Source organism: Lytechinus variegatus, chromosome 9 (assembly GCF_018143015.1).
Source record: "Lytechinus variegatus isolate NC3 chromosome 9, Lvar_3.0, whole genome shotgun sequence".
NCBI lineage: Eukaryota > Metazoa > Echinodermata > Echinoidea > Temnopleuroida > Toxopneustidae > Lytechinus > Lytechinus variegatus.
The window spans coordinates 28,631,050-28,658,226 of NC_054748.1; the positions used below are offsets into that span (position 1 = coordinate 28,631,050).

Here is a 27,177-nt window from a genome sequence, read left to right on the forward strand (position 1 = left end):
TCGTTTTCGGACTTACGAACCTTCGGAATTACGTACCTCATTTCGTTTTCGGACTAACGGATATTCGGAATATCCGAACCTTCGGAATAACGAAGCTTCGGAATTACGAATGTATGCGGAATAAGCATGGGTCGTTGTTTTTCGAACAAATCTTGTTCGACTTTTCTGCGCACCCTGATTTTTACATTTACATTCCAAACTCGTCTCGCTCATTAATGCGTGATTTGTTCGTCTAATGAATCAAAATTATAGAGGAATGATTGCATTGTATGATGATGTAAATGAAATATCATTTTTCATTTTGCTTTGAAGAAGAAAAAAAGGACATGGGAATCCAGGTTTCCTATTTTCCGGGACGCACTGTATATCAGGGATCCGAGCAAACCGTTTCTCTAGACTTGTGAGATGTTAAGATAAGAATAGATGTTAGTTCAAGATAAGCAAATCAGCCACACTGATTCCCGATAGGTTACCGCGTCTCATGAAACTTTCATTTTCCCCTCTTTACCTGCCTTCTAAATCTCCTTATCTGATCATTGACGTTACACCTTGGCAAGACGAATATAGTCTTATGCCAGTATGTCCGCTGAAATTTGAATTCTGCAGCAGCGTAGAGAATTCTATTCATTTTGGTTTCGGATATACCTTTGTTTTCATGGTTAGTTGTCTGCATCTTAAGAAGGATATAACTCCCCGATATTAGGTATCTTTGTTCACCGGCAAGTGTTATAAATCCTATTGTTAAAAATGTTTTTCTGATTCTTGTACTGAATTCGAAGAATATCTGGGACTGTATTGTGTTCATAGTGAACTACATTTTCATTTCTTTTTTCATCAACATCATCATTATCCTCCCCCTCATAATCTTCCTCTTCATCCTCCTCCTGCTCCTCCTCCTCTTCTTCATTATCATCATTTTCCTCCTCCTCAGCATCATTCTCTTCATATTCACCTTCCTCATCATCATCACCATCATCATCATCATTATACTTATCACCATCACCATCATCATCATGATCATCATCATCACCATCATCATCATCCTCCTCCTCCTCTACCTCATCATCATCATCATCATCATCATTATCCTCATCATCCTCATAATGATCTTCACCGTCATCTAAAAAAAACAATGGTTCCTAGAGCATCTTACTATACGGTGAATTGTGCTACAGGGTCATAACCTACACTTGAATACACGTACAACTCGGCACATGGCGGCAACACGGCGAGTCGAAAACGGCTGTTTTATTAAATTTAATTCAAGACACTTTATGTAGCTGGTACAGGAAAAAATGTTAAAACGACTGTTTTCGACTCGCCGTACGGCCGCCGTAGAGCAAATGTGACCGAAGTACATGTATTAACGAGATTGTGAGAAAACACAGTTTATTCAGAAGTAAGGCTGAACAATAATATCGAAATTACAGGACTACTTTAAATGGCTCCATGCTATTCGGATGTCAAACGTCAAACTCAACGAGAATATATAAAAAAGGGTGGCTAAAACAAAGGCCAAATCTTGAGATTTGGTAAATTCCCCAGAAGTACATGTCAGTATTCTAATTTGTTTCTAGATTATAATCAATGCATATATGCCATAACACAATGGTCTTAAGAATTATGCCACAAACATGTATTTTATTGCAATGATTTTGCAACTGTCTGATCAAATGAAATATATTGGTCATCTGTCTTTTTCTTTTTGAAAGAAAACCACTTCTTGTTTATGAAATCTGAAATTTTCATAATTTTTTTTCTTTTGGTATTTATTCGCAAAAACATGTACATATATGTACAAACAATTTATAAAAGAATAAATGCAATTCAATAATGCAATTTTTTTGAATATTTCATTTTTTCAAAATTCCGAACTTGTTTTTTTTGTTTACATAAGCTTCCGAAATAAATAATCATAGTAAGCTCGAATTCAATCCATAAAGAATTCGCATATTTTTTTCCTTTGAATATGTTTTTTATATAATTTCGATAAACAACAAATTGAGCAATGACACAAAATAGATTACACATAACATTGCTGGAATTTTTAAATCATAACCTACAATTAATGTTTTTCATCTTTCAGGATAATTATAATTATTGTACAGTTGTATGTTGCTGTTTACTTTGGGGTTATTTTCAAATAAAAATGAAAAATCACAACTGGAAGAGCGTGCTCGGTACGAGCCATTATTCCATGAATGATGAAAGATTCAAAAGCTACTACACGTTTCTAAGATTAGACTGCTATGAAGATGATAGTCGAAGGTGACGGCCGGCTTTACTCCACGCCACGACAAAGTTGCTATGTTCATAAAGTTCTCTCATAGCGTGAGTCGATTTCTGTTGTCTTATTTACCGCGAAACGCTGCCACGCCATTCCCTGTAGTATACACTCATTTCCCCTGCCACGGACTGACATACGCCTGTCTGACGTATTATGATCAACATGATGATATAATATAACAGCCAACTTTATTATATATCTACATCAATCAAGAAAGGTTATCTTCCTCGAACTCTCCCCCCCTCTCTCTATCACTATATTTAACACTCCCTCCTACCCTTACTCTATCTTGATGATCACCCCTCACTCTCATTTTTCTCTTAACCTCTCCCTACCGCTCTCTCTGTAGTCACCCTGTTTCTCTATTTGTCGGCCTGACTGTCTCTCTCTTTGTGACTCTTCTTTTTGCCAATATTCCCTGCAGATACCAGCATTGCAGTTGTATTAATAATCACTAAAACTAGAAAACTTTGTCATCATCGCAGCGGCATAATCATCATCATCACCATCATCATCATCACCATCATCAGCATCACCACCACCATCACCACCATCATCACCACCATCATCATCACCAGCTTCATCACCACCATCATCATCATCATCATAATTATCATCATCACCATCATCACCACCATCATCAGCAGCATCATCATCACCATCATCATCGCCATCATCAACATCATCATCACCACCACCATCATCGTCACCATCATCACCACCATCATCAACATCATCAGCATCCCCATCACCACCACCATCATCATCGCCATCATCAACACCATCATCATCGCCATCATCAACACCATCATCACCACCATCATCACCACCATCATCATCAACAACATCATCAGCATCACCACCACTACCATCACCATCATCATCGCCATCATCACCACCATCATCATCACCACCAGCATCATCACCACCACCATCATCATCATCGCCATCATCACCATCATCAGCATCACCACCATCATCATCATCACCATCATCATCACCATCATCACCACCATCATCATCATCACCACCACCACCACCATCATCGTCATCATAATTATCATCATCACCACCATCATCACCACCACCATCATCAGCATCATCATCACCACCACCATCATCAGCATCACCACCACCATCATCACCATCATCATTACCATCATCACCACCATCATCACCATCATCAGCATCACCACCATCATCATCATCACCATCATCACCACCATCATCATCACCATCATCACCACCAGCATCATCACCACCACCATCATCATCATCGCAATCATCAACACCATCATCATCATCACCACCACCATCATCATCACCATCATCACCACCAACATCAGCGTCATCATCATCACCACCACCACCATCATCATCATAATTATCATCATCACCACCATCATCAGCATCATCATCACCACCACCATCATCATCATCGCCATCATCAACACCATCATCATCACCACCACCATCATCATCACCACCATCATCAACATCATCATCATAATTATCATCATCAGCATCATCCCCACCACCATCATCACCATCATCATATACATCATCAACATCATCGTCATCAAAACCAACAAAAAATTACCATCACCATTACCAAAATGTCACATTCTGTAATTTCACACAGAAGCACCCACGCTCATTTCGCACACACACACCCAAATACTGCCCGTTTAATCTGTCACAGAAAGTCACAGAAAAGAGGGTTTTTCCTTCTATAAACATACTTAAAACAAGTTTTTTTAACCATAGGAAATCCAATATAATGAACCTGTATATTGCGAACCGAGCTACTGGCTTCCAACCTTGACTTTGTCCACATCCACAACCGACCCCGCCTCTCTACATGTACCTCTCTCCCTCTCTCTCTTTCTCTCTCTCTCTCTCCCTCTTTTTAAAAAAAAAACCCTTTTACCGATCACATATACACATGATTTTTTTTTTTTCGAACAATGTGTTCATGAACTGTAATGTTTGCAGTCATTCTCGCATATTATTGCATTATGTTATGTCATGTTTCTCTATTGCATAAAAGCATTTAGATGATGCCAATTTGTCCATTGACGTTCGAATAAATGGAAATCATTTTTCGATAATAACAGAGAAATGAAAACTACCTTTTTCTATCACCACGCCAGTCACTCAGATCATAATTTCATCTATTTTCATCCCTACTGCATTATGAACGCACAATGATGCGTGGCGTAATGCCCGATACTTCTTATATCATGTGAAAAAAAACCCAATCAGAAAGCCGTTTTGGAAACAGGAACAGCGCCAAACCAACCGCGGGAAACCGGCTGTTTAGTATCATCAAAGCGGCTTTCTCGCTCTTTACCACTTCCTATTTTGCAAACGCTCATTATGATCACGATGATAATGGCGAAAGTGCGAGTGTGAGTGCGAGAATGAAAGTGCTCGTTTTCTTTGGTTCTTGGTGTTCGTGCAAAGCTGTATTCCTCGTCAGCACCTGGCGCGAGTGAAGTGTTTGTGTATCGGTACGCTCAGGGACCAGCTGCCCGTTTCGCCCCGCGAATAAAACGTTTCCCTCCCGATGTTCAAAAAAAAGGGAATATCGCACCAAGGGGTAATATTTCTGGACGTCATCGGCCCAAGAATGTACTTTAACTTGAAAGATATCTAAAGAGAGATAAAGTGACAAGATATTTCATCTTCACCATAACTTCCTTTTCAATCTATGATGATTCCTCCCCTCTGTCTATCTGACTCTCCTTTTCTCCGCATCTAGCAATGGTTGGTGATCTCTCTGTTTCCCGCTTCTTTTAGAATTTCATTCTGTATACAGATTATGTTCTCTTGATCCTAGTGATGCCTTTTCCTGTATTAAACAATATATCACACGTAACCAGTTATACATGTATATATTACTTAGTCAATTAGTAATGGAATACTCAAAGAGGATAATATAGGCTTTTCCATGAAAAGTCGTGTGAAAATAGATATCCCCCATTTTCAGATGAACTCTTTTTTCAAAGAATGCAAACTACTCTATTTGCCAAAAAGTCCATATCACATAAATCACTCAGTCATTGACCATTCTTGAAGGGGATTTTAAAAACATAAGAAGAATAATTTAATCAAATCGACATAATGCTTAAAATATTAATCACACATGCAAAAAAAAGTTATGAGCATTTCTTATTTCGCTTATTTTTTTAATGCAACAGAGTGATATGAAAATGACAGAGTTAATAGTTACGTCGCATACTATTTCGTTTGTACTTGATGGTATGAATGATATGATATTCAATTTCTTCCGATTCGACAAGTAGAAAGCTCTTCATTAAATTACAACACAGTTCCACAGTATCCATTGAGGAACTGAATTATGTTTCACATTGAAAAATGAGAATTATATTTCCATTTTTATAAAAAAAAAGAAATAATAGATTGATACATGGGCGACGTCATTCTTTCCTGCGTTAACATACCGAAGAGGATCATGAGGATGTTCATAATACTGTTTTCTGAAATTAAGCGAATCTCTAAAATCTCATGTTAATTGTCCGCATTGTAGGTTTGTGCATTCGATTTTTTTCAAGAGTTAGTGTTCAGCCTCAGAATTCGTTGATTTCTCTTTTTTTTGTTACTTCCTTGTTAGTAAATTCGGTGAATAGATAACTGGTTGTCTAAACAGCAACGGTGAAAAATGACAACCTTGAGGGAGAAAGTGGTGTCGATACTCATTCAATAATCATGATTATAGAACTTGTTGAATCAAAACGGAGAAGTCATAACCTTAACCTGATGACTCGTCAATTGCCGTGTTGACCACATCACACGCTGCATTCATGGAAGTTCTTGACTAGACTGATGAAGTGAACGAGGCGTCAAGATTACCCTCTGGCTGTTTTACAAAAAAAACAAAAACACTATTAATAAACCTTATTATGGTAGTGTTTTGTTTATTTTGTTTCTTTTGGCCAGTAAATTTGTGATAACGGCTACGAATGTGTCCATTTATGTTAAAGAAATGCATGTTATCTGCAATCAAGCCTATATGTGATCAGGTAAAGTTGCCAATAAGAATAAATTCATAATAATAACAATAATAATAATTATTATTATTATGGTATTGTTATTAATAGTGTTATTGTTGTTGTTATTTATGCTATTATTATTTTTATTATTACTACTTCTACCACTATAACTAGTATCATTATTATAAATATTAGGCATATTATTATCTGATAACACTTAAATATGGACTAGTGAGATATGCATGTGGGTGGGAGTATGTGTGTGTATTCATGTAGCTGCCTTGAAGTAATGGGTGTGTGAATGTGCATACACTGTAAAAACTGTGGTGTTAAAACTGACACCAATCGGTGTTAATAGAGGGCCACTCCCTGAGGTGTTAAAATTACTCCCTAAAGATTGAACATTACACCAAAGAGTGTAAATGTAACAAAAAAGGGTGTTGTAATAACAACTATAGGCGTAAAACCAACACCACCAATTTAACACCGGCATAAAATAACTGGTGTGGTCCTCTATGTACACCAGTTAACACCACAGTTTTTGCTGTGTACACTGTAAAAGATAAAGTGCTAATTTAGCACTTACAGTGCTTGTATAGTGACTGCACTACGAGTGCTGATTTTCTAGTTCTAATTTAAACTAGAAAATAAGCACTCGTAGTGCAGTCACTATATACAAGCACTGTAAGTGCTAATATTAGCACTTCATTGTTCCAGTGTATGTGTGTGTACGGGTGAGGGTGGGTGTTGTAGAATGTATGGTTAATTTACGTGAGAGTGTGTGCGTGGGGTTGTTAGTGTGTTAGAGAAATTAAGGTGTAATAAAATGAGGGTGGGTACTTAGAGAATGTGGTTCGGAGTGCCACGAAAGTGGTGTGTCACGCTGTGTAGGTGTGTGTGTGTGTTAGAAAAAAATATGTCGAACTATATGGCTGTGTATGTTGTTGAGGGTGAAGGTTCTGTGGCAGAGAAAATGCGCGGGCGAGGGGGTGAGTGTGTTTATGTATGGGGGTGTATAAATATGTTAGAGAGATAATGTTGTAGTAAAGCGGGTGTGTGCGTTTGTGCAACGAGGGTGTGCTAGAGTTCCAAAGAGCGTGTGTCTATTAAAGGGTATGTGTCTGTTAGAAATGTTATGTTGAAGTAAAGTGTATGTGGGTGTGTATATAATAGAGAATGAGCCTTTAAATGACCCTGCGTTGATCAAGTCAATGAGTGGGCATGGGTGGGTGAGTGTGTGGGTGAGTGGGGACATGCGCTGATAAAATACATGTACAAGTATATAAAATGTCAATACAGGTTTCCATGGCGACTTAAATATCATGTGATGCAATTTCTGGCTTGAATGCCTTCAACACATTAAACAACTCCATGTGAAGTCTCGAGGGAAAAAACCCAACATTCGACTGCCCAATACTCTCCAGTATCAAAAAGCCGTGATGCGTGGGATAAGTGCGATTACCACGTAATGTTAGCATTTACACAAATGTGTTAACATTGTCACGTAATGCTGATGCTTTTCATTGCAACCCACTAAATTTTAGATTGCTTAGTAATGAACATCTATCAAGCTCAGTTTCCAGAAAAAACATAAACCGCGGATATGTGTAAATGAAATAATACAAAATATAGAAAAAAAGACATTTTAAAGTAGGTTGAGTACACTACACTGTTATTTTATATCCGTACTACCGACATTTCTTTTTGGAAATTACCGAGAAACCGCTAGCTATGTTAGTTTCAATGCTCGTGAGTTATCCATTGTTTTGTTTGTTTCATTTTTTTTTTTATCTCTCTATAGATTCATTTTTTTTTTTTGGGGGGGGGGGGGGTTGGGTATACAGATTGATTTGAACTTTACTATTTTGAATTATTACTATATTTAGTAGCTGAATCGTGTAGTTGCACTTCTGAAATGCCGGAACGAGAGTGATGTAGTTCGCAAATCCAATAAATTTCTTGCTGAAGGAAATTGCGCCAGGGCTGGGATTCGAACCCGCAACTCATCCGCAAGGATTGAGCGTTGTGACCCAATGGATTAGTCTCCGGACTTTGAAACAGAGGGTCGTGGGTTCGAATCCCAGCCCTGGCGTAATTTCCTTCAGCAAGAAATTTATACACATTGTGCTGCACTCAACCCAAGTGATGTGAATGGGTACCCGGCAGGATGAATTCCTTGAATACACTGAGCGCTGAAAGGCAGTTCGAGCTATATATTTTTGAAAGCTATATATGTATAGAGCGAGAGAGAGCCTAGATTGACTATCTTTGAGTAGAGAAATTAAAGCTAGGATTCCATTTTGCATTATATCTTGTAATTTGAACATTATTCTATGTCACTTCGGGTTTAAACTACAAACGGTTTGTATCAAGCGGGATAATTGATTTGAAAAATTCACTTTTGCATGCTCCATATCGAACTTTCTTTATGTCAAAGGCTTATGCACTTGTATGTCTGATTCATTTGGAATTTTCACTAATCATTCTTATTGATTTTCCTTTTGTTTCTTCTTGTTTTGCTTTCAAAAATATATAAAAAGAGTTGATCACCCTTGAATAAAGATTTGACATTTCACATTCGCTTTCATTCTCATCTTTGTTATTTGAGCAGTGTTCCGAGACCGACATCACTCAGGATTTGAATACAATCTGGTCGTATTAAGAGCACTTAAAGGCTCAACGATTTCTATTCGAAAATCATATTTCGATTTTCCTTTATTTTTATATGTTAAGCTTTCATTTTCTATTTTCTCTTTATTCTGCTGTCGAAGATAAATCATATCTTATTTGGTACCCTTGAATCATAAATGTGGATTTGAACTTCGGGATTCGGTTTCATATTATCTCTTTGAGGGTCATGGCCGTACGCCCCCCCCCCCCCGCAGGCAAGAAAGGGCGTGAGCAAAGCGACTAAGCATTCACGGGGCGATTTTGCATTTTCTATGTCTAAACTAAAGTATATTTGAAGGATTTCGTGCTCACTATTGGTGAATTTTGTAAAAACTGCCACCCCCCTTGCATCCCTCTGTATACGGCCATGGTATAGCAAGACTAAGTCACTCGCCGTGTGGAGCATGCGACGTGAAACGCAAACTTGTCCAAAGATTCTCACTCCGCAACTGTGAACATGTTTACAACTACAACGAATGACTATTTTTACAATATCTCCATAAATGATGAATGGATTTGGGTGCCTGTGCCCTGGGCATGGTGGCAGGTTATCCAGTTGATTTTCGCCATCATTGGCATCATGGGAAACATGGTGGTCATGGTGGTCATCTTCTGGCCGAAACGTCCGAGACGTAGTTCCACCGACACGTTGATCGGGGCTTTAGCAGTGGCTGATTTTCTCACTTCAATTTTCATCATACCACACCCCACCGTCGCCAGGTATCCGGACAACACTTGGGGGAAGATCTTCTGCAAGGTTGTCCAATGCCCTACCTTCAGGGTCACATCTGCCTGCGCTTCTATCATCACTCTGACAACCATGTCGGTTGAGAGACTGGTGGCTGTCAGGTTTCCTTTCTGGTTCCGACGGTTCTTTTCCCCCAACCGCACCTCGGTGGCCGTCATCGCCATATGGGTTCTTTCCGTTCTGATCAACTCTTGGGGGTTGTATACCGTCCACGTCGTCAATGGAGAATGCGTTCACTCCCTACCAGTCGGGTTCCATCGATTCTATGGCGTCTTGATATTCCTTGTTCAGTATGCCCTCCCGGTCGTTGTTATGATTGTTGCGAATTTGTGGGCGATTTTCACTCTTCGACAGCGTCGCGCAACAGCACTCCGAAAGGCCCAGACCCACATCCTTCACATGCTGCTCATCGTCGTCATCACTTTCGTCGTAACAAGAACGCCTATTCAGGTCACTTTCTTTCTATACAACCTAGGTGTCGTTGATTTTAAATATATCTTCGGTCCGACTTACAGTAGTTTCGTCGTCCTCGGATTCGTCAACTTCTGTATTAACCCTTTCATCTATGCCGCCAAGGTACCCAACTTTCGAAGAGCCGTCGATGACATAAAAAGATCTCTCCGTGCATGCCGCCTTGATCATGATGATCACGATTTCCATCCCGTATTTGCTCTAAAACAGGAAGACGAAGAATGTGCACAATAGAAAAGAAAATGTAATAACCAACGGAATCACTCATAACAGTAGTCAGAGTTATTGATTAATACTATAGCATTGGCTTTTTGATTATTAATGTATAGATATTCACTTGCTTATTTATTTATCGAATCACTTTTACATTCATTTTAATTAAATGTAGACACCCGATTTGATAACTTCAATGTGTAAAATCTCACAGCTCATCCGGTAAAACGCATTTTTATGTCCTATCCTCCACACCGTTACTGATACGTATTAATTAAAAGGTGATAGATGCATTCGAAACACTTTAAATTCTCCAGGTCAACCATTTTCCACCGATGATAGAGATATTTTGCATTTGCTCCGGGGAAACTCTACAGCGCATCGATTCCTTCGAAAATTCAAGTAAAATCACAAAAGAGCTGATATTCTTTTGTCAAAAGTTGTGGACTGGGACAGCAGATCATCCAAAGATTTGCACCGGACGAACAAGTATTATTGTTGCCCAGAGTCATAGGCGCCGGAAGCAGGGGGGGGGGGGCCTGTCCCCCCTAAATTTGAAGTGGGGGTACGGTGCCCCCCTAATTTTTTTTATAACCTTTTTTTTCTTGTCAATTTTGTTTCCTGCGTCCCCCCCCCTATATTGACGTGGCCCCCATGAAATGTTTGTGGTATCCCCTAAAATTTAGGTTGATGACCTTTTTTGGGGGGGGAGGGGGCTTGTCAAAAATTGTCGCGATTCCCTCCTAAGATTTTGGTTAATAACCTTTTTGCATTGACGCCCAACGGCGACAATGCATTGTTCTTGTTCCATATTCCTATTCCGCAATCTTCTTCTTCTGCCAAAAACCCCATTCACTTAACACATAGAGTTTGTTAACTCTGCCCAGGCCACGTCCCTCATCCAAATTCATCCAAATTTGACAGGCATTGTCTCCAGCAACCCTAGTTGTGCACCTCTTATTTCATTTTCCAAAATCACTCATGCATGACCGTGCAGGCGCCATTTTGTAAATTTCAAGTCCATTTGCATACCATTCCTAATTCCGTCCAAACTCCCGTGTCCTGCATGCTACAGACTTCTAACAAATTGCAATAGATAGTCAAACCTGACCTTCAAAATGCCATCTTCATGCCCTAAATTCAAATCCGAAATAGCCTTCCTTCAAAAACGTCATATTTATTGAAATGTAAAGTCAAAAATTCGTAAAATGGCCATAACTTTCTTGTTTTTTTTATTCATTTTGATTTCATATTTCTTTTTGTGTCCATCCAAAATTTTCAGGTGCCCCCCCCCCTAATTTTTTTTTTTGTTTCCGCCGCCAATGCCCAGAGTCGAGAGATTCCGATGCTCTCCCTGTCCACCGACTTTCGACAAAAGCCTCTCTGCTCTCCATTGTGATTTAACTTGCATTTCCAAAGGATTTGGTGCCTTGTAGAGAGTTTCTCCGTAGTAAATGCGAAAACTTCGGAATGTATTAATTTTCTAAACCGGTTTATAATTATTCAATGTGATTGCATTGTTTACGATTCCTTCTACAATAGCGTAAAAACACCGTTTAAAACGTTGTTTAAGCCCGTCACTCTCAAAGGAACTGATTAAAGTTTTTAAACAACTTCAATCTTTTTAAACAATTGTTTAAAGATTTCAAAAAGCCCATTCTTGTCAGAGTGACAGACTTAAACAACGGTTTTTTTTTCATATTACGGTGTGTCTGATATACCTACACTGTTAGAATAAAAAGAAGATTTTACAGAAAGAAGTAACCAAATCGTTCTGCGAATTGTAACAGGATATTTTTTATACAATTTTGATAGAATTTTACATAAAAGGTCTGTTTTAAAAAGGGTGGAAACAGATTTATTACAATAAATTTGTAAGGTTACTTAACCAAATATCTATTCTATGTAATTTTACACAAATGCATGTAAGATTACACAATGCAGTAAGATTACCCGTGTTCTCGAGACTGTGCTGCAGGAATTTTTTGTTTTTTTAAGTATAAATTTTCTAATAGTGTACCCATGAGATATATTTGTTCTGTTTCGCTATAATGCACTGTATAGACCCAAGTATTTATGGAAACTTCTTTTATTTCCGTTCATTGATTGACGGCGACGTGATTCTTTACTCTCTTACTGGAACACCAACCATCTCATTAATTTTCAATTTCCTATTGACTTGTTTGATCACTATCAAACTGGTCCATTCAATGTTATGATCTACAATGCTAAGTTAGGCCTGTGTCCCGTAACACAAAGCTTGGAGATTGATCGTACGCCTGATTTTCACGATTGATTGTATATTGCATAGTCAATACAATCAATCGTAGAAAAATGTTCTACGATCATTGTTCAGCTTTGTGTTACGGGCCCCTGGTCCTACTGGCCAACGGACACAAAACGTATTCATAACAAACACAACAGACAAGCTCCAGAGAGTCAAGACAATGGACAAGATCACAGTGGACGGATTTTCGATGGATATAGAGCGTATGAAACACGTATGCAAATAGTACACAACTGGAAACTGATGCTTTGATTAAATTATTTTGTTCTTTCGTCCCAAACATAATTAATATTAGGGGAGAATTCTGCGTACTAAAAATATCAACTGGCAAACACCTTGAAGTACATTGTAATACATTCGCAATATTCTTACACAATAAGTTTACATGTGATGCCATTCTTCTCACTCTTCGTCTCTCCTGCCCTCTCTATTTTCGAACTTCTTTCCTCTTTATTTCCCTTTCCTCTCCCACTTTCCTTTTGTTTTCCTTGTCCTCTCTTGGACATCAGCTTTTTTTTACTCATTGTTAAAATGAGTACCCGAATAATGCCTATGTTTATAGTGTATATTTAATTTGTATATATAATTTTTTTTGTTGTTTTGATTTTGTTTTGTTTGACAAAAATAGTATTTTGTGTTTGTTTATCTGTTTATATATATATTTTCTTGTTTTGAACAAAATGTTGGCGATTGCCGGTGACGTTCTGTAATAAATTCAATTCAATTCAATTCACAACGATACATAACTTTCTTTCAACGGACATGACGGATGGCAAGGTTATTTTCCGTTTTACTTCCTTTCTGCATCCGTAAGTGCAGTGGGACCAATCCTGTCGTCAGGTAGACTCCGCAGACTATACATTCATATGCGAATACACTGTTTAAAGGGCACTTCTAACATGTCTAATAAAAACAGATATATTCAATATGACAATAGATTCATAATATGATAACGAATACATTATTATTATTATTTTAATCTATATGGCTGGTCTGGTATTTTTTTCTTCATTATGACAAGGAAGTATATTCATCTTTAATAGGTAGATGAAGTACCACTCTTGTAAATTGAAATTGGAGTAGACTGCATTATTTTAGAGTGTATTGTTTCTTTATCAATTTTTACATCTTATTATAATGTTCCATTATTAAAGGTCATCTTGAATAATTATGTAATGTCATTAATTCTCAAGGGGATTTCACGCGGTTTCGTAGCCTTTTTTTGTTGTTGACCACATTTCATACTTGTTTTTGAAGATTTATTCCTTTTACATCTTGCCTTATGTCATCGTAATAGTAAATTCTTATAATGCACACCTTTTTAAACACAAAGTTGGATTACGTCCTATACACAGTAAAAACGCTGTTTAAGATTTTATACAACGCTGTTTACTATATGAACCTTACAGTAGTTGTTTAACAGTTTAAACAATCATGTTTAATTTATTGAAGATTATATATTGAAAATAAAACTGTTGTTTAAGATTTTAAACACTTGTTTAAATTGTTTAAACAATTACTGTAAGGTTCATATAGTAAACAGCGTTGTACAAAAATTTTAAACAGCGTTTTTACTGTGTATGACTACAGACCAGCGTGTTTAGCTTTTCCAATGGGCAATACTATATCTTGGTGAAATGTAAGTTCAGACTCCCCTTGGGACGTGTCATGAAAGCATTTGTCGGATGTTTAATAATAAAACCGTGTTTTTTAGCCATATCAAAACCAACTCTAGATCTAACAACTTGATTGATGAAAAGCTCACGGGGGGGGGGGGGGGGTTCGTGAAAGTTCGCAGCACCGACCAAATTTTCAGCTCCGGCTGTTGCCGTAGTATCAGTCGGAGGCCATGCAGTTTTTCGGTCAATCAAATCAAAGGATTTGACGGAAACTGTTAGATCTGACCATTTAGTCGGTGCTGACAACTTTCATGCAACGCCACACAGGGTGACTCCTCGACTGGACTCACTTCTTTGCAATGGGAGGGAGATGGATTCCAATAATTGATAGATCTTTGTTCTCTAAATTGTTGAAAAAAAAGGGAAAAGACTGCATCTTTCTTTTTCTCCCACAACCGGCCTCTCTCTCTCCTCTGAAATATTTCTTGACCTTTGACTTCACCCCACCCCCTTTCAGTATTCCCGAAAAAATAAAGAAATTCTCCAAACCAAGATGACAGCTGCCTATTCGATTGGCGCACTGCACCGGAAGTAAATAAGATCGATCACGCGGTACTGTAATGGAAAAATCAATCCACATCTCAACTCCAAAAAGAGATCTAAGCTGTCCAAGATTTATTTCTGATCGATTTTCAGATCAAAATGCCTGGTTCGTGTTAGCTGAAATAGAAGTAATGTCCATTCAGCTTTATTAATCCGGTCTGTAATTTGATTGAATACGCATGATGCATACTGTTCTGCCATTCAATAGTACGTTCCTGTTTATGATACAAATTGCTGAACGGTAGGCAAGCCATCTAGCCTTCTTTCAATAAGCTTGTTGCAAGCAGTGTCATTTAATATAACCCATTAAAGTAAGAAAAAAATAAATAAGCAGAATTAACCCCCAAAATAAATTTTAACCTATTTAAGTCTGGCATGAAGTTAAAATTTTCTCCGAAATCTGAAACTTTTTGACAGATTTATCTTTGTTCAATTAGGGTTCATTTCTCATCTCCGAGGAGAAGCGACGCTATAGGAGCAGGAGCAATCGCCCCTCTATTTTTTTTTCAAGAAGTGAAGACCCCGCCCCCCCCAAAAAAAAACCAAAAAGAGGTAGAAGAGAAATACTAGGAAAAGATAACAAAAGGCAGAAAAAGGGACATAGTTCTTGTAAATCTGTGGGGGCGCCGTGGTCTAGTGGTAATGACTCTAATTTTTCAATCAGAGGGACATGAGTTCGAATCCAACCACTGCCTTCAGCAAGAAATGTACCTACCTTGTGCTGAACGCTGAAAGGCAGTTTGAGAGAAAGCTGGGGTAATAGTTGTAACAATGCGCCTCGGAATAGATTATTTTTAGATAGATCGCGCTATATAAATATTTATCATTTTCCATGCAATTTGATTAAGGAATAAAAGGTCATCTTGGTCCCCTTGCAAAATGACCTTGGGCGGTCCACGCCTGTCTGAAATCACATGGCCTATACCTGAGATATGGAAATGTATGTTACAGATTTTGTCATTTAATAGGCATTTTAAACTTATTAATATGACATGACCCCCCCCCCACACACACACACACACACAAATTAACACTGGCACCCAGCCAAACCAAACAACACACCCAAACACACACGAACTATATACGTGTATCTCTTCTTTCCCCCAACATTTATCACGTTCTGCTTGGGCAGGGTTTACTTTCATACTAAACCCTGCAACCCATTAATACATGCATTATACATAACAACAACAAAAAGAGAGAAAATATCACATTACTTCTGATTGAAGGCAGTTTATGGCACACAATTTGTATTTTTTTTAAGAATTAGAGAACCCCTCACAAATGTAAACTCACACGTATATATCTTTGTATCAATGATAGGCAGAATATTTTGTCTTTTAAAAGCAATAGCCATTAGAAGACAAATTTAACAGTGATCAAATTGCAGATTCAATACAACGCTAACTTCAAGCCTACCCACCAAAAACCGTGCAATCCAATTGGTCAAAAATTGATCTGTGTACTAAGCTAACATCCGAGGCTTTTTTTTTTATAAAGGACGCAAAATTAAGGTAACTTTGTCACAATAATTACCATGGTAACATGATTCAGTAGCAAATAAAAGTTAAGAATTCCATGGTACTTCTAATAATGGCAAAATTGCAATAATCAACCTTATTTTAATGAAACGTGCCCCAGACCTTGGGGCTTTCACAAGACATTTAGAATCGATCGCATTTCAAGTGTAAGTAAAATACCAAAATTAACTATCAGTTGCAATCAAGAATATATCCTTTTGAAGCATGCCTTGGACAGAGTGGCTGTCACAAAAAAAACAACAATTACAATCAACTGGATTATTGGTCCAGTTTTATTTTTTTTAAACAAAACATGTAATGGAATTGCACAAGCAAAAAGTGATTTGTCAATTTTGAAACTAATTGGAAATACATGTAGCTACATGTGAATTATTTAAATTTGAAACTGATATTTCCAATCCAATGTTCATACTCTTCCAAACAGCCCCTATAGGCACAATAAACCTCACAACTTACAAGAATAATCCCATTGAAAATATCAATCTATTCATCATGTTTTTTGTTAGATAAAGCTGGTTCATAACATCATATTGATATCAGAAAGATGAGTTATTGTTTTTCCTTATCATCATGGGTGGTGTATAACAAACTTTGTATCGCAAATCCATTTTGTTAATGAATTTATAATCTTTGAACAATTAAAACATGACGATCCGATGACATAGGGTACTAAACATAGCTAAACTACTTCCCCCTCCAAAATCTGGAAAGTACATCAGAAGATGGTTCATTTACTCTCAGTATTTACAGCAGTATTGTTGTCTTGTCAACTCTTCTTTCCTGAAATCATTTTAATGAATAGAATGCAGCCCCTCAACATTATTTTGGCAACTGACACATGCTTAAAGGGGTAGAACAGCCAGAGATATATTGCTTCTAATAAAATACTTCAGAATTAGAAAAACTGAACAATGATCACGATGAGATGAGCTGTATTCCACAAACTGGAATGGACTGTAATACTGACACAATTTACACCAGATTCACAACAAATCACTAGAATATAATTATATAAAAATTTGGCAATCTCATACATTTCATAAACATTCATAACGAATTATCACATCTTTAAAGTGCATTTATGTTTGACAAACTATAATAGCAGTATGCATGATATCTAAAGAGGAGAGGGGTCAGGGCACTGTAAACAAGTTTTATAAGGGGTGATGGTTTAAATTTGACAAGCAAAAAAAAAAAGGGTTTTCACTAAACAATGAAGGCCATTTTTGTTAAATTTCTGCTATTTTATGCTGTTTTAGCATCCCAAATTTCAAGGGGGTGCTGCCTATAGAGAATAACATGCACATCACCCCAGGCAAATCTTGGGGGGGGGGTGCCTCGGCATCCCCAACACCCCTGCTTCCCATGGCCATGTGGGGGGGGGGGGTCAAGAAGATAAGGAATCAAGGAAGCAAAAGAACCAAGCCTTATAATATGACGCAAGACCATTTGGATTATTTTAACGATATGCACACAAAAGCTTAATTTTTTCACATTCCTCCAAACATATGTCACAATCTTAATACAAATTACTTTCCTTCCTGTTCTCTGTATCAAAAAGCCAAAAAATAATTGCTAAGATTGCAGGAATGTGCGAAATTGCAGCAAAGGAAAGATAACAAATGTCTAAACATAATTCAAAACAAAAATCCTGATGTAACAGAATTGTCAACATTATCCCCCATTATTTCAGCATGCAAAGAAATTAAAACCGAGTCTGTCACCGCACAGATTTTTTTGGGTAGATTTTAGTCAAAATTTTGTGAAAAAGGTAGATTTGGAAAATCAATCCAGCCCCTTCCCCGCACCCCTTCTCTAGACAGCATACCACAAATGATAGCAAAAGCTTAAAAAGACAAGAATATGGAATATGTATATTTGCAATCACATCACACAAAAGGTAATTTTATTTCAATTCTAGATGAAGTACATTATTTTAAGATTGGACGGCCCTTGAAATACATCTACATAATTACCAAAATATTCACAAATAATGTCATCAACAAGATTTTATGGATTATTGAACTGATCATTCATCTACTCCCTTTTGTATTATTCATGTTTTTGTCAAGCAAGTCCAATTTTGTTGAACCAGGTTTGGCCTTCGAAGGTTTGACCAATTACACATAAATATGTGCTAATAGAAGCATCTACATGAAAATCATTTTATCATATATACTCTATGACCAGTATTCTAAAGTCGGGTTTCATTTAAATTGTGGTCTAAAGTTGTGGTTTAGTTATGGAGAGCCAATTGTGACATAAATCTATAACAGTAGCTGTTCAAAGAATCACCTCATTTGACTCTCAAATCCGTCTGGGAAGATAAAATAAGATAGTTGTCTTCACCATTAAAGAATAAGGAAAGAGCACAGTGAACATAAGAAGCATTCAATGTTAACAAATTTTGACATGTTTGGCTTCCCATAAGAATTAGACCATGGTCTAAGTTAAACCCGACTTAAAAATCTGGTCCTATAACATCAATACTAAGCAGGTATGCTTTCTTGGATGTAATGAATCTTCTTAGATATCTATATAATGAATACCATCCCCCCCAACACACACACACTCTTTCTTTTCTTTCTTTCTCCCTCTCTCTCCTTGAGCTTTCTCAACATTGAATGTGTTCTTCAAAACTTTACTGTCACTCACATTTCAGATTTGTTACGCTCAAGATTGTACAATATAAAACATTTGTTAAAAAAAAGACTTTTAATTCAAGTTAAATTTTGTGCCACCATAATTTCAATTGAGGAAAATATCACTCATAAAGAAATTATAAATGGTTGTTGTACAAGATATCAAACATCCTCCATGGGAAAAGGGGGTCGTTGATTCATTAGGTAAAACTAAAAACCCCTTTTCAGTGGGGCTGACAATAGTATATCTACTGACAGAATATGAATACTTGCATGTACTTCAGAATAATTAATATAATTATATGAAACTTATTTTGCCTCATACCAAATACTTTTCCTCCACTCTGTGCTGGATCTTGAATAAAAAAAATATATATATACACTGTATATAGGATATTATATACTTTCACATAGATTCATATTACATTTATTCATATATTGTTATGCATGTATTTATCATAAGAATTCTCAAATCAGCACCATACTAGAGAATGAAGAATAAAAGAAACACAGCTCTATGAAATAATTAAGAACTGGCATGACCAAATAAGGAATTCAAAATTTTATATCAGATATCATAGCCATGAATTATAATAATTTCAGTCATGAACCAAGTCCAATCCGGATTCATCTTTACAGCGAGATATACTCTTCATAACCTTTGACCTCTAATACTCCTTTCATAAACCTATCCTCCAATTAGCCGCCTAAGAGTAATGCGGATAATTCAATAAAAATTGCGTTCACAAACTCCGAAAATAAGCCGCATTATTTTTACGAGCGCCCGTCCTGAAAAAGGCGGATAATCGTCATGACAACTGGACACGCCCCCTCCGATGCGGTTGTATTGGAAAAGGGTGACCTTGTGACCGCACCATGGCAATTATCCGCATTATTTGGAAATGCGTTCATTAACTCAAAATCTTGTCCCGATGCTGCTATTATGCGGATAATAGCAGCATCAAAATAATGCGGATAACTCTGGTCCTCCTCCAATTTTACGACCAAATTATGCTGCTATTAGCCGCATAATTGGGTTTATGAAAGGGGTATAATTGGCATCAGATGACAGCAAAGTTCACACTGGTGTTTAGTTGTTGTGAGGATGAACCATGTAACCTCTGACGATTTCAAAATTCAAATCTACATTATTATATAGATTCATGTACATGTTGATGAGTGACCCTGAAGTTGATCAGTAGAAGAGTTATCTATTTATTGAAAGAAGTCATTTTCAAGCAAGCAATGTTCACTCTCAGGCTCTGTGACCTTTGACCTTTTTACAACATAATCAAATCAAGAGTATCCCCGCTCCACATGTACACTTTCTTTTACAGTTTAAAGATGATCTGTCAAACGGTTAAAAGTTGATCTGGCTAACAGTTAACTTCTTGCATAGACAAATCCACTTTAGGGCCTCAGTGACCTTTGGAATGTGACCTCCTGACCCAAGATTTAATCACCCCTTCTTTGCTCATGCACAGGCAGGGGTCAAAGTTTATCCCTAAAATACCTCTTGGCTATAGTGAGAAAGGGCTCCTTAATATTTAACCCTTGACCTCGTAAACCAAAAATATAACTAAACAATTGTCACTCCCAAGAACAGACATGAGTTGAATTTTGAAGTTGCTGGCCCCTTAAATGGTTCATTAGTTTATAGCGCCAAGCAAAATCAATTAAGACGGACAAGAACACGAAATACCATGGCAACCATCTAAATGTACATGTACGGCAGACGGGGTGCATGATAACAATCCATACAGCATTCCTCATCATTGTAAACCTTCTTTTGCATGACATAGGACCCTCAAAGACAAAGGTCAACTAGTACCTGATATTTTTCAATGATTGACAATGATAAAGAAACAGAAAGACCAATGGACTATTGAATCGAAAATACACATTCCTCTGACAAACGCCAACATTAGCAGAGGGCAAGGATATAAAAAGCATTCAAGAAAAATTGTAAACCTTCATTGAAGTGGAGAATATCGTCAGAAACACAAATCGCTGATACTTTAGAATGATTATCAACGATAACTGCAATTATGTCACGTTACAATCCACTAAGCCAGAGACAAGCACCGTATTAGCACACACAATAGTCATCTGTAGTGATCACACCAAAGAAAAATTAGCATCAAAGTGAGACTTCAAATTCCAGGGGCCCGTTGAATAAAAGTTATGGTATCCTTGCCATGCAAAGGTAATTTCCATGGAATGATTAGCTGTTGATTGGCGTTGCCATGGTAGTTAGCATTGGATGGCAAAGTAATAGTAACTTTCATGCAATCTAGCCCTGACTTGGCAATACAAACATCTTACAGCACATAATTAAAACAAAGAAAGAAAAAGAAATCATTGATATTACGCAAAATTCCTCCTAGAATCAAAGCTATTAAAACAATTTTTTTTAGAAAATTGCTTAGCGATAAAAAAATAAAATAAAAATAGAATTATCAAATTTTAGCAATCAGTATAGAGTCGTGAAATTGCATAATCTATAAACCAAATTTTTTATATCAAATTTTTCATGAATTTGTTTAAAAATATTTAATGACTCTAAACTGACTAACACTTGTGCATATAATGTATGTACATCAATATAATTCTGCAAGACACTAAAAAGCATAAGAGGATATATTCCGTTTAAAATTTGAAAACCTTTACCAGCTGCAGCGTTTGGTTTGGTCAGACACTGTCCCACTCATTGACTTTCTTGTTGTCAATGACAAGACACTGTCCCACTCCTTGACTTTCGTGCGGTCTATTCCTTCATGATCCCTTCTGCTACCAAAGCAGTCTTCACTACTTCGTATGCAGTAGCATCTTCGATCGTTGGGGGAATCTGAAGGATGAAAATGAGATAAGAATTCAAATATCACATCGAACTTCGGCTACATGCATGACCTGCCATCTCAAATCCGATACCTCCGTCTCTTTTCTCCCAACACAGCTGTATGGTGCCTAGCAAAAACGGTTACACTTCGTAATTCCAAAACACGTAAATTGCCTATTCCTCGATGTTTGTTTATTTGAAAACGTAAAAGGGTTCGTTAATCTGAGCATTTGTGGCATTATTCCGAATGCTCGTTATTCCAAAGGTTTGATAATCCGAAAAACAAAATGAGGTTCGATGTTCATTAATCTAAAAACGAAATAAGGTTCCTTTTTTTGAAGGTTCCTTAATCCGAAAACGAAATAAGGTTCGTTGTTCCAAGGTTTGTTACCTCACTTCATTTTCGGACTATCGAACATTCGGAATTGCGAACCTCATTTCGTTTTCGGACTAATGAGCCTTTGGAATTACGAACCTTCGGAATTACAAATGTATGCGGCAAAAACAACCGTTATATTGTAGCTGGTACAAAAAATATTCAACCAGCTGTGTCAGACTGGTGATAGGGGAAATGTGACAGATGCATTAGTCACCTACATGCATAGTGAATTTAGAGATTTTCAATGAGCTTGAAAAACATATCCAAAGAAATGATATAATTATGACTTGCCATAATTGATCAATAACTAACCAAACAATCACTTTCTTGAATGCAGAAAAAATTTCAGTGAGACCTTTGACGAACTTCTAAGAATGAGAAAACAAGTTTGGGGTTCACTTTAAATGTAAGATGTGCGCACTGAAATTTTGGTGAAACTCCCAAACATTCTATAACAAAGGTGTTTTTAGAGAAACGGTTGGTTCTCATGTCATGTACTTGACTTTAAAACTAAATATTTTGATAAATGGGCACTACGGCGAAGAGCCCTCATTGAAGTGCAATACTTAAGATCTGCTTAAACCATGGTTTTGTACATGGTATAATTGAAACCTCTTTTGAGAATACAGACCATAAACTTTCAATTTATTAAAGGACAAGTCCACCTCAGAAAAATGTTGATTTGAATCAATAGAGAAAAATCGGACAAGCACAATGCTGAAAATTTCATCAAAATCAGATGTAAAATATTAAAGAAAGTTATGACATTTAAAAGTTTCGCTTATTTTTAACAAAACAGTTATATGAATGAACCAGTTACATCCAAATGACAGAGTCGATGATGTCACTCACTCACTATTTCTTGTTTTTTTGTTTGAATTATACAATATTTCAATTTTTACGAATTTGACGATTAGGACCTCCTTGCCTGAAGCACAAAATGTTAAAATAATGGAATTCCACATGTTCAGGGAGGAATGAAACGTCATTTCATTTGACAATGACAAGAAAACAAAAATATTTCATATAATGAAATACAAAAGAAATAGTGAGTGAGTGATGTCATCAGTTCCTCACTTGCATACCAACCGAGATGTGCATATAACTGTTTTGTGAAATGAAGCGAAAATTCAAAATGCCACAACTTTCTTATTTTACATCCGATTTTGATGAAATTTTCAGTGTTATGCTAGTTTAATTTTTTCTCTTTTTATTCAAATCAAGTTTTTGTTGGGGTGGACTTGTCCTTCAACAATCCCGCAGAGAATGGAAGGATGATCATGTAACACCTACATTGAACTGTTCGCCATTGACCATCTTAGCGAGTACTCCTCGAGTGATCTTTCCAGATCTAGTCCTTGGTAGCTTACTAACAATGACAGCCCTCTTGAAGAATGCTACGGGTCCGACGTTAGAGCGTACAATGGCAATCACCTCATCAACGATCTGCTTTTCCGGCTTGTCGACGTCTTGAGAAAAGAAGAATTTCAAAAGAGGAAGACAAATTTAGTATAGAGGCAAAAGGTTAACAAGTGAGGTTGCAGTAAAGACTGGTTTCATGAGAAAATCTTTGAACTCAAAATTTAATTGTCACCTTATTATTGGAGATCTAGATCAGGCACATTACCTAAATCTTAATAGTGAAATCTCAGCAAAAAACCAGTAGCTATGAAAATCATTAACACCCAAACTCATATACATGTAGGACAATGTAATAACATTGGTTGGAAAAGGATCAGACAATTAACGAACCAATAAATCAATCTTGAGTGCTGTGCTTATTTTGGTATTTCTCAGCAATAACACCTTTTCTTACCGAGCCATTTGCCACACATTTTTCTATCAAACATTTCAAACACTTGGATTCTGTTTGAACTAATTTTGAGACCATTACCATAACTGGCATTTAATCATTTTATAATGGGGAAGCTTTGGACTGCTCGTATGTGTCACCACAATTGCACAGTGTGAACAGCTGATCTCATGCTCAGCTGAACCAAAAACATCAATACAAACAATAAAAATTTCAAAATGCATTTTGAACGATTTATCGCTGGCTTCGGGGTGGCAAGAGACGAATAAGAAAAACTGATTGAGAGTTAAAATGAAATCTGACCAGAAATAGGCTACAAGTCTATATTTAAAAATTATGCCAGTTTCGAAAAATCATAAATTGACAGCTTTATGAGTAGGCTGTGCATTTTGGCCGAATTCTTGAGACAGAAAAATTATAATTTTTAACTATTATCAATTTGACAAAATAATTACCCTATTTTGGTACTAAGTCATTAATTTTGAAAAGGCGCTATAAAAATGTTTTATTATTATTTGATAAAATCAGTTATGTAATATTTCCAAACGATTCAAATACAAAGTTTAATTATTTCTCAGTATATTTGCAATATAATGAGAGTATATCACATCCATATCACTGACACTATACAGAGTACATATAGGGGACTGTTTGTATATTTACATGTAATGAGACGTCAAAAAACTAAACTTTAAAATTCCAGATCTATCCAATTCATTAATGGGTTTACATTTACATACAATCAATTGATATGTACATGTAAGGTTTCCCTCAGTTTTCTGCTCTTATGCTCATTTTCAAAAGAAAAAACAAGATGAACTTCCCCTTCAAGAGAACTGATCTCAATATTTTAAGAACACCTATTGAAAGCCTCGGCATTTTTAAAACAGTGCACAGCTTGTCTGAAATGGTTAAAGAAAATAATCAAGAATTATATCTTGGCACTGACTAATAAAAGGTTAAGATTGATCCAATCTCAACTGTGACATTATCAATCTCATAATTCTTCATAAAGCAAATTTACAAATGGACCACGTGGTAGCAATGAGGAGAACACTGATATGTTTGATAAGACAATGATTTTATACAAAATGTTCAGGAAACACTTAATAGGTGTACATGTATGCATTCAGTGAATTTCCAACTTATCTATTGCCAACTCGTCCACTCACCACATGGTCTACCTTCATTTATTCTAATGCCATTCCCTCCAACAATTTGTCTAACAAGCATTTATTCCAATATTCACTTTGTCTAATCACCAGTTCGTCTATGGCCATTTTGTGTCATAACAGGGGTCTTACAAAGAGTTGCTATATTGATCTGATTAAACGCAACTATGGACGGCCAGCAACACCAACATCCAGTATGTATCTTTGTTAAAAAAAAATTCAAGTTATGAATGTATATCCATAAATTCATTGATTTCTTGACAATATGGTGTTTTCTTCTTTGTTTACACAGGACATTTTGCAAATTTCCAGTAGAAAAAATTATGACACTGATGGATTTCCATAGAGTTACGATTGATCGCACCAATTGTGACTCTTTGTAAGACAGGGCCCTGGTTGGACCAACTGGTTATTTAACAGAATAGGGAGTGGACGAAATGACAATTAGACACTGCTGATGGTGGACAAAGTGATAGTACACCAAAATGGTAGGAGACGTGTTGGTATTTGGACAATTGCAGTCCTGACATAATTATTGTAGACTAAGCAACATTTTAGAAATAAAATTAGAAAATAAGCCATGAATTCAAGGTATTGTGGTTGTTGGCTTCCATAGTTGTGACTCATCAGATCAATCGCAATGCCTTGTGAGACAGGCCCCTGTTGTTACATTGCCAATTGATAGGCATCTGGAGCCTCCAAAGACCAGGGATGGTACGAGATAGAGATCTTGACAAGCAAACTGTCATCTCCCAACACCGTTAGGGAGAGATAATGTACGCACGTTGGTGGTGATAACATCAGAAACTCTTCAAGATTAATACAAGGAATAAGCATGTGTGATAACAATACAGTAGTTTTTTTTTTTTTTTTTTTACAAAGTTGCACTTTGATGAAATGTTTATGTTTCATATTGTTTAACCGGAGCCGAGGGAAGGGGTAGACCTACATGTATATGCAGCGTGTTCTGTATTTGTCCTGTAAATACTGTAGGATAAAATGGAAGAAAAGATCAAATGAAGAAAAAAATGAAATGATCGAGGTACAAGGAAGGAGTACATCTAGCAGAATAACAGAAGATGATGGAGAAAAGAAAGAGAGGGAACAGAATGTACAGTGTATGATAATTGGGGTTGACAGATAATTAAAGGACAAGTCCACCCCAACAAAAACTTGATTTGAATGAAAAGAGAAAAATTCAACAAGCATAAGTTAAACATTGAAAATTTCATCAAAATCGGATGTAAAATAAGAAAGTTATGGCATTTTAAAGTTTCGCTTATGTTCAACAAAATACTTATATGAACGAGCCAGTTACATCCAGATGAGAGAGTTGAAAACATCACTCACTCACTATTTCTTTTGTAATTTATTCTATGAAATATTTTCATTTTCTCATCATTGTCATGTTGAATGAAGTTTCATTCCTCCCTGAACACATGGAATTCCATTATTTTAACATTTTGTGCTTCAGGCAAGGAGGTCCTAATTGTCAAATTCGTAAAAATTGAAATATTGTATAATTCAAACAATAAAAAACAAAATAAATATTGAGTGAGTGACATCATCGACTCTTTCATTTGGATGTAACTGGCTCGTTCATATAACTTTTTCGTTGAAAATAAGCGAAACTTTGAAATGTCATAACTTTCTTATTTTACATCCGATTTTGATGAAATTTTCAGCCTTGTGCTTGTCTGATTTTTCTCTATTGATTCAAATCAACATTTTTCTGAGGTGGACTTGACCTTTAAAAAGAGATGGAGAGAGAAAGGGGGAGAAGTATAGTATGTGAAAAAATAGGGAATGATGGAGAGTTAGAGAGAGAGGGGAGGAGAACCACACTGGACCACATGGGTCGTGTGGTCCAGTGGTTA

The 27,177-nt window shown here is 36.7% G+C and overlaps 2 protein-coding genes across 3 annotated transcripts in view; one reads left to right on the forward strand and one right to left on the reverse strand.

Annotated features, from left to right (window-relative positions):
• Nucleotides 1-9,420: 9,420 nt before the first annotated feature.
• On the forward strand, nt 9,421-10,426 carry LOC121421925 (apelin receptor-like). Its single transcript, XM_041616723.1, has one exon. It carries the CDS (start codon nt 9,431-9,433, stop codon nt 10,424-10,426), a length of 996 nt encoding a protein of 331 aa, XP_041472657.1. The 5' UTR covers nt 9,421-9,430.
• A 10,949-nt stretch (nt 10,427-21,375) lies between these two features.
• LOC121421647 (acyl-CoA synthetase short-chain family member 3, mitochondrial-like) overlaps nt 21,376-27,177 on the reverse strand; it is a 42,270-nt gene continuing 36,468 nt past the window's right edge. For both annotated transcript variants that reach the window (XM_041616415.1, XM_041616414.1), the window contains exons 14-15: nt 23,609-23,784; nt 21,376-21,945 (exon numbers count right to left, since the gene is read on the reverse strand). In XM_041616415.1, coding sequence (XP_041472349.1) covers nt 21,865-21,945; nt 23,609-23,784 — 257 coding nt within the window. In that variant the 3' untranslated portion in view covers nt 21,376-21,864. The remainder of the gene's footprint in view (nt 21,946-23,608; nt 23,785-27,177) is intronic.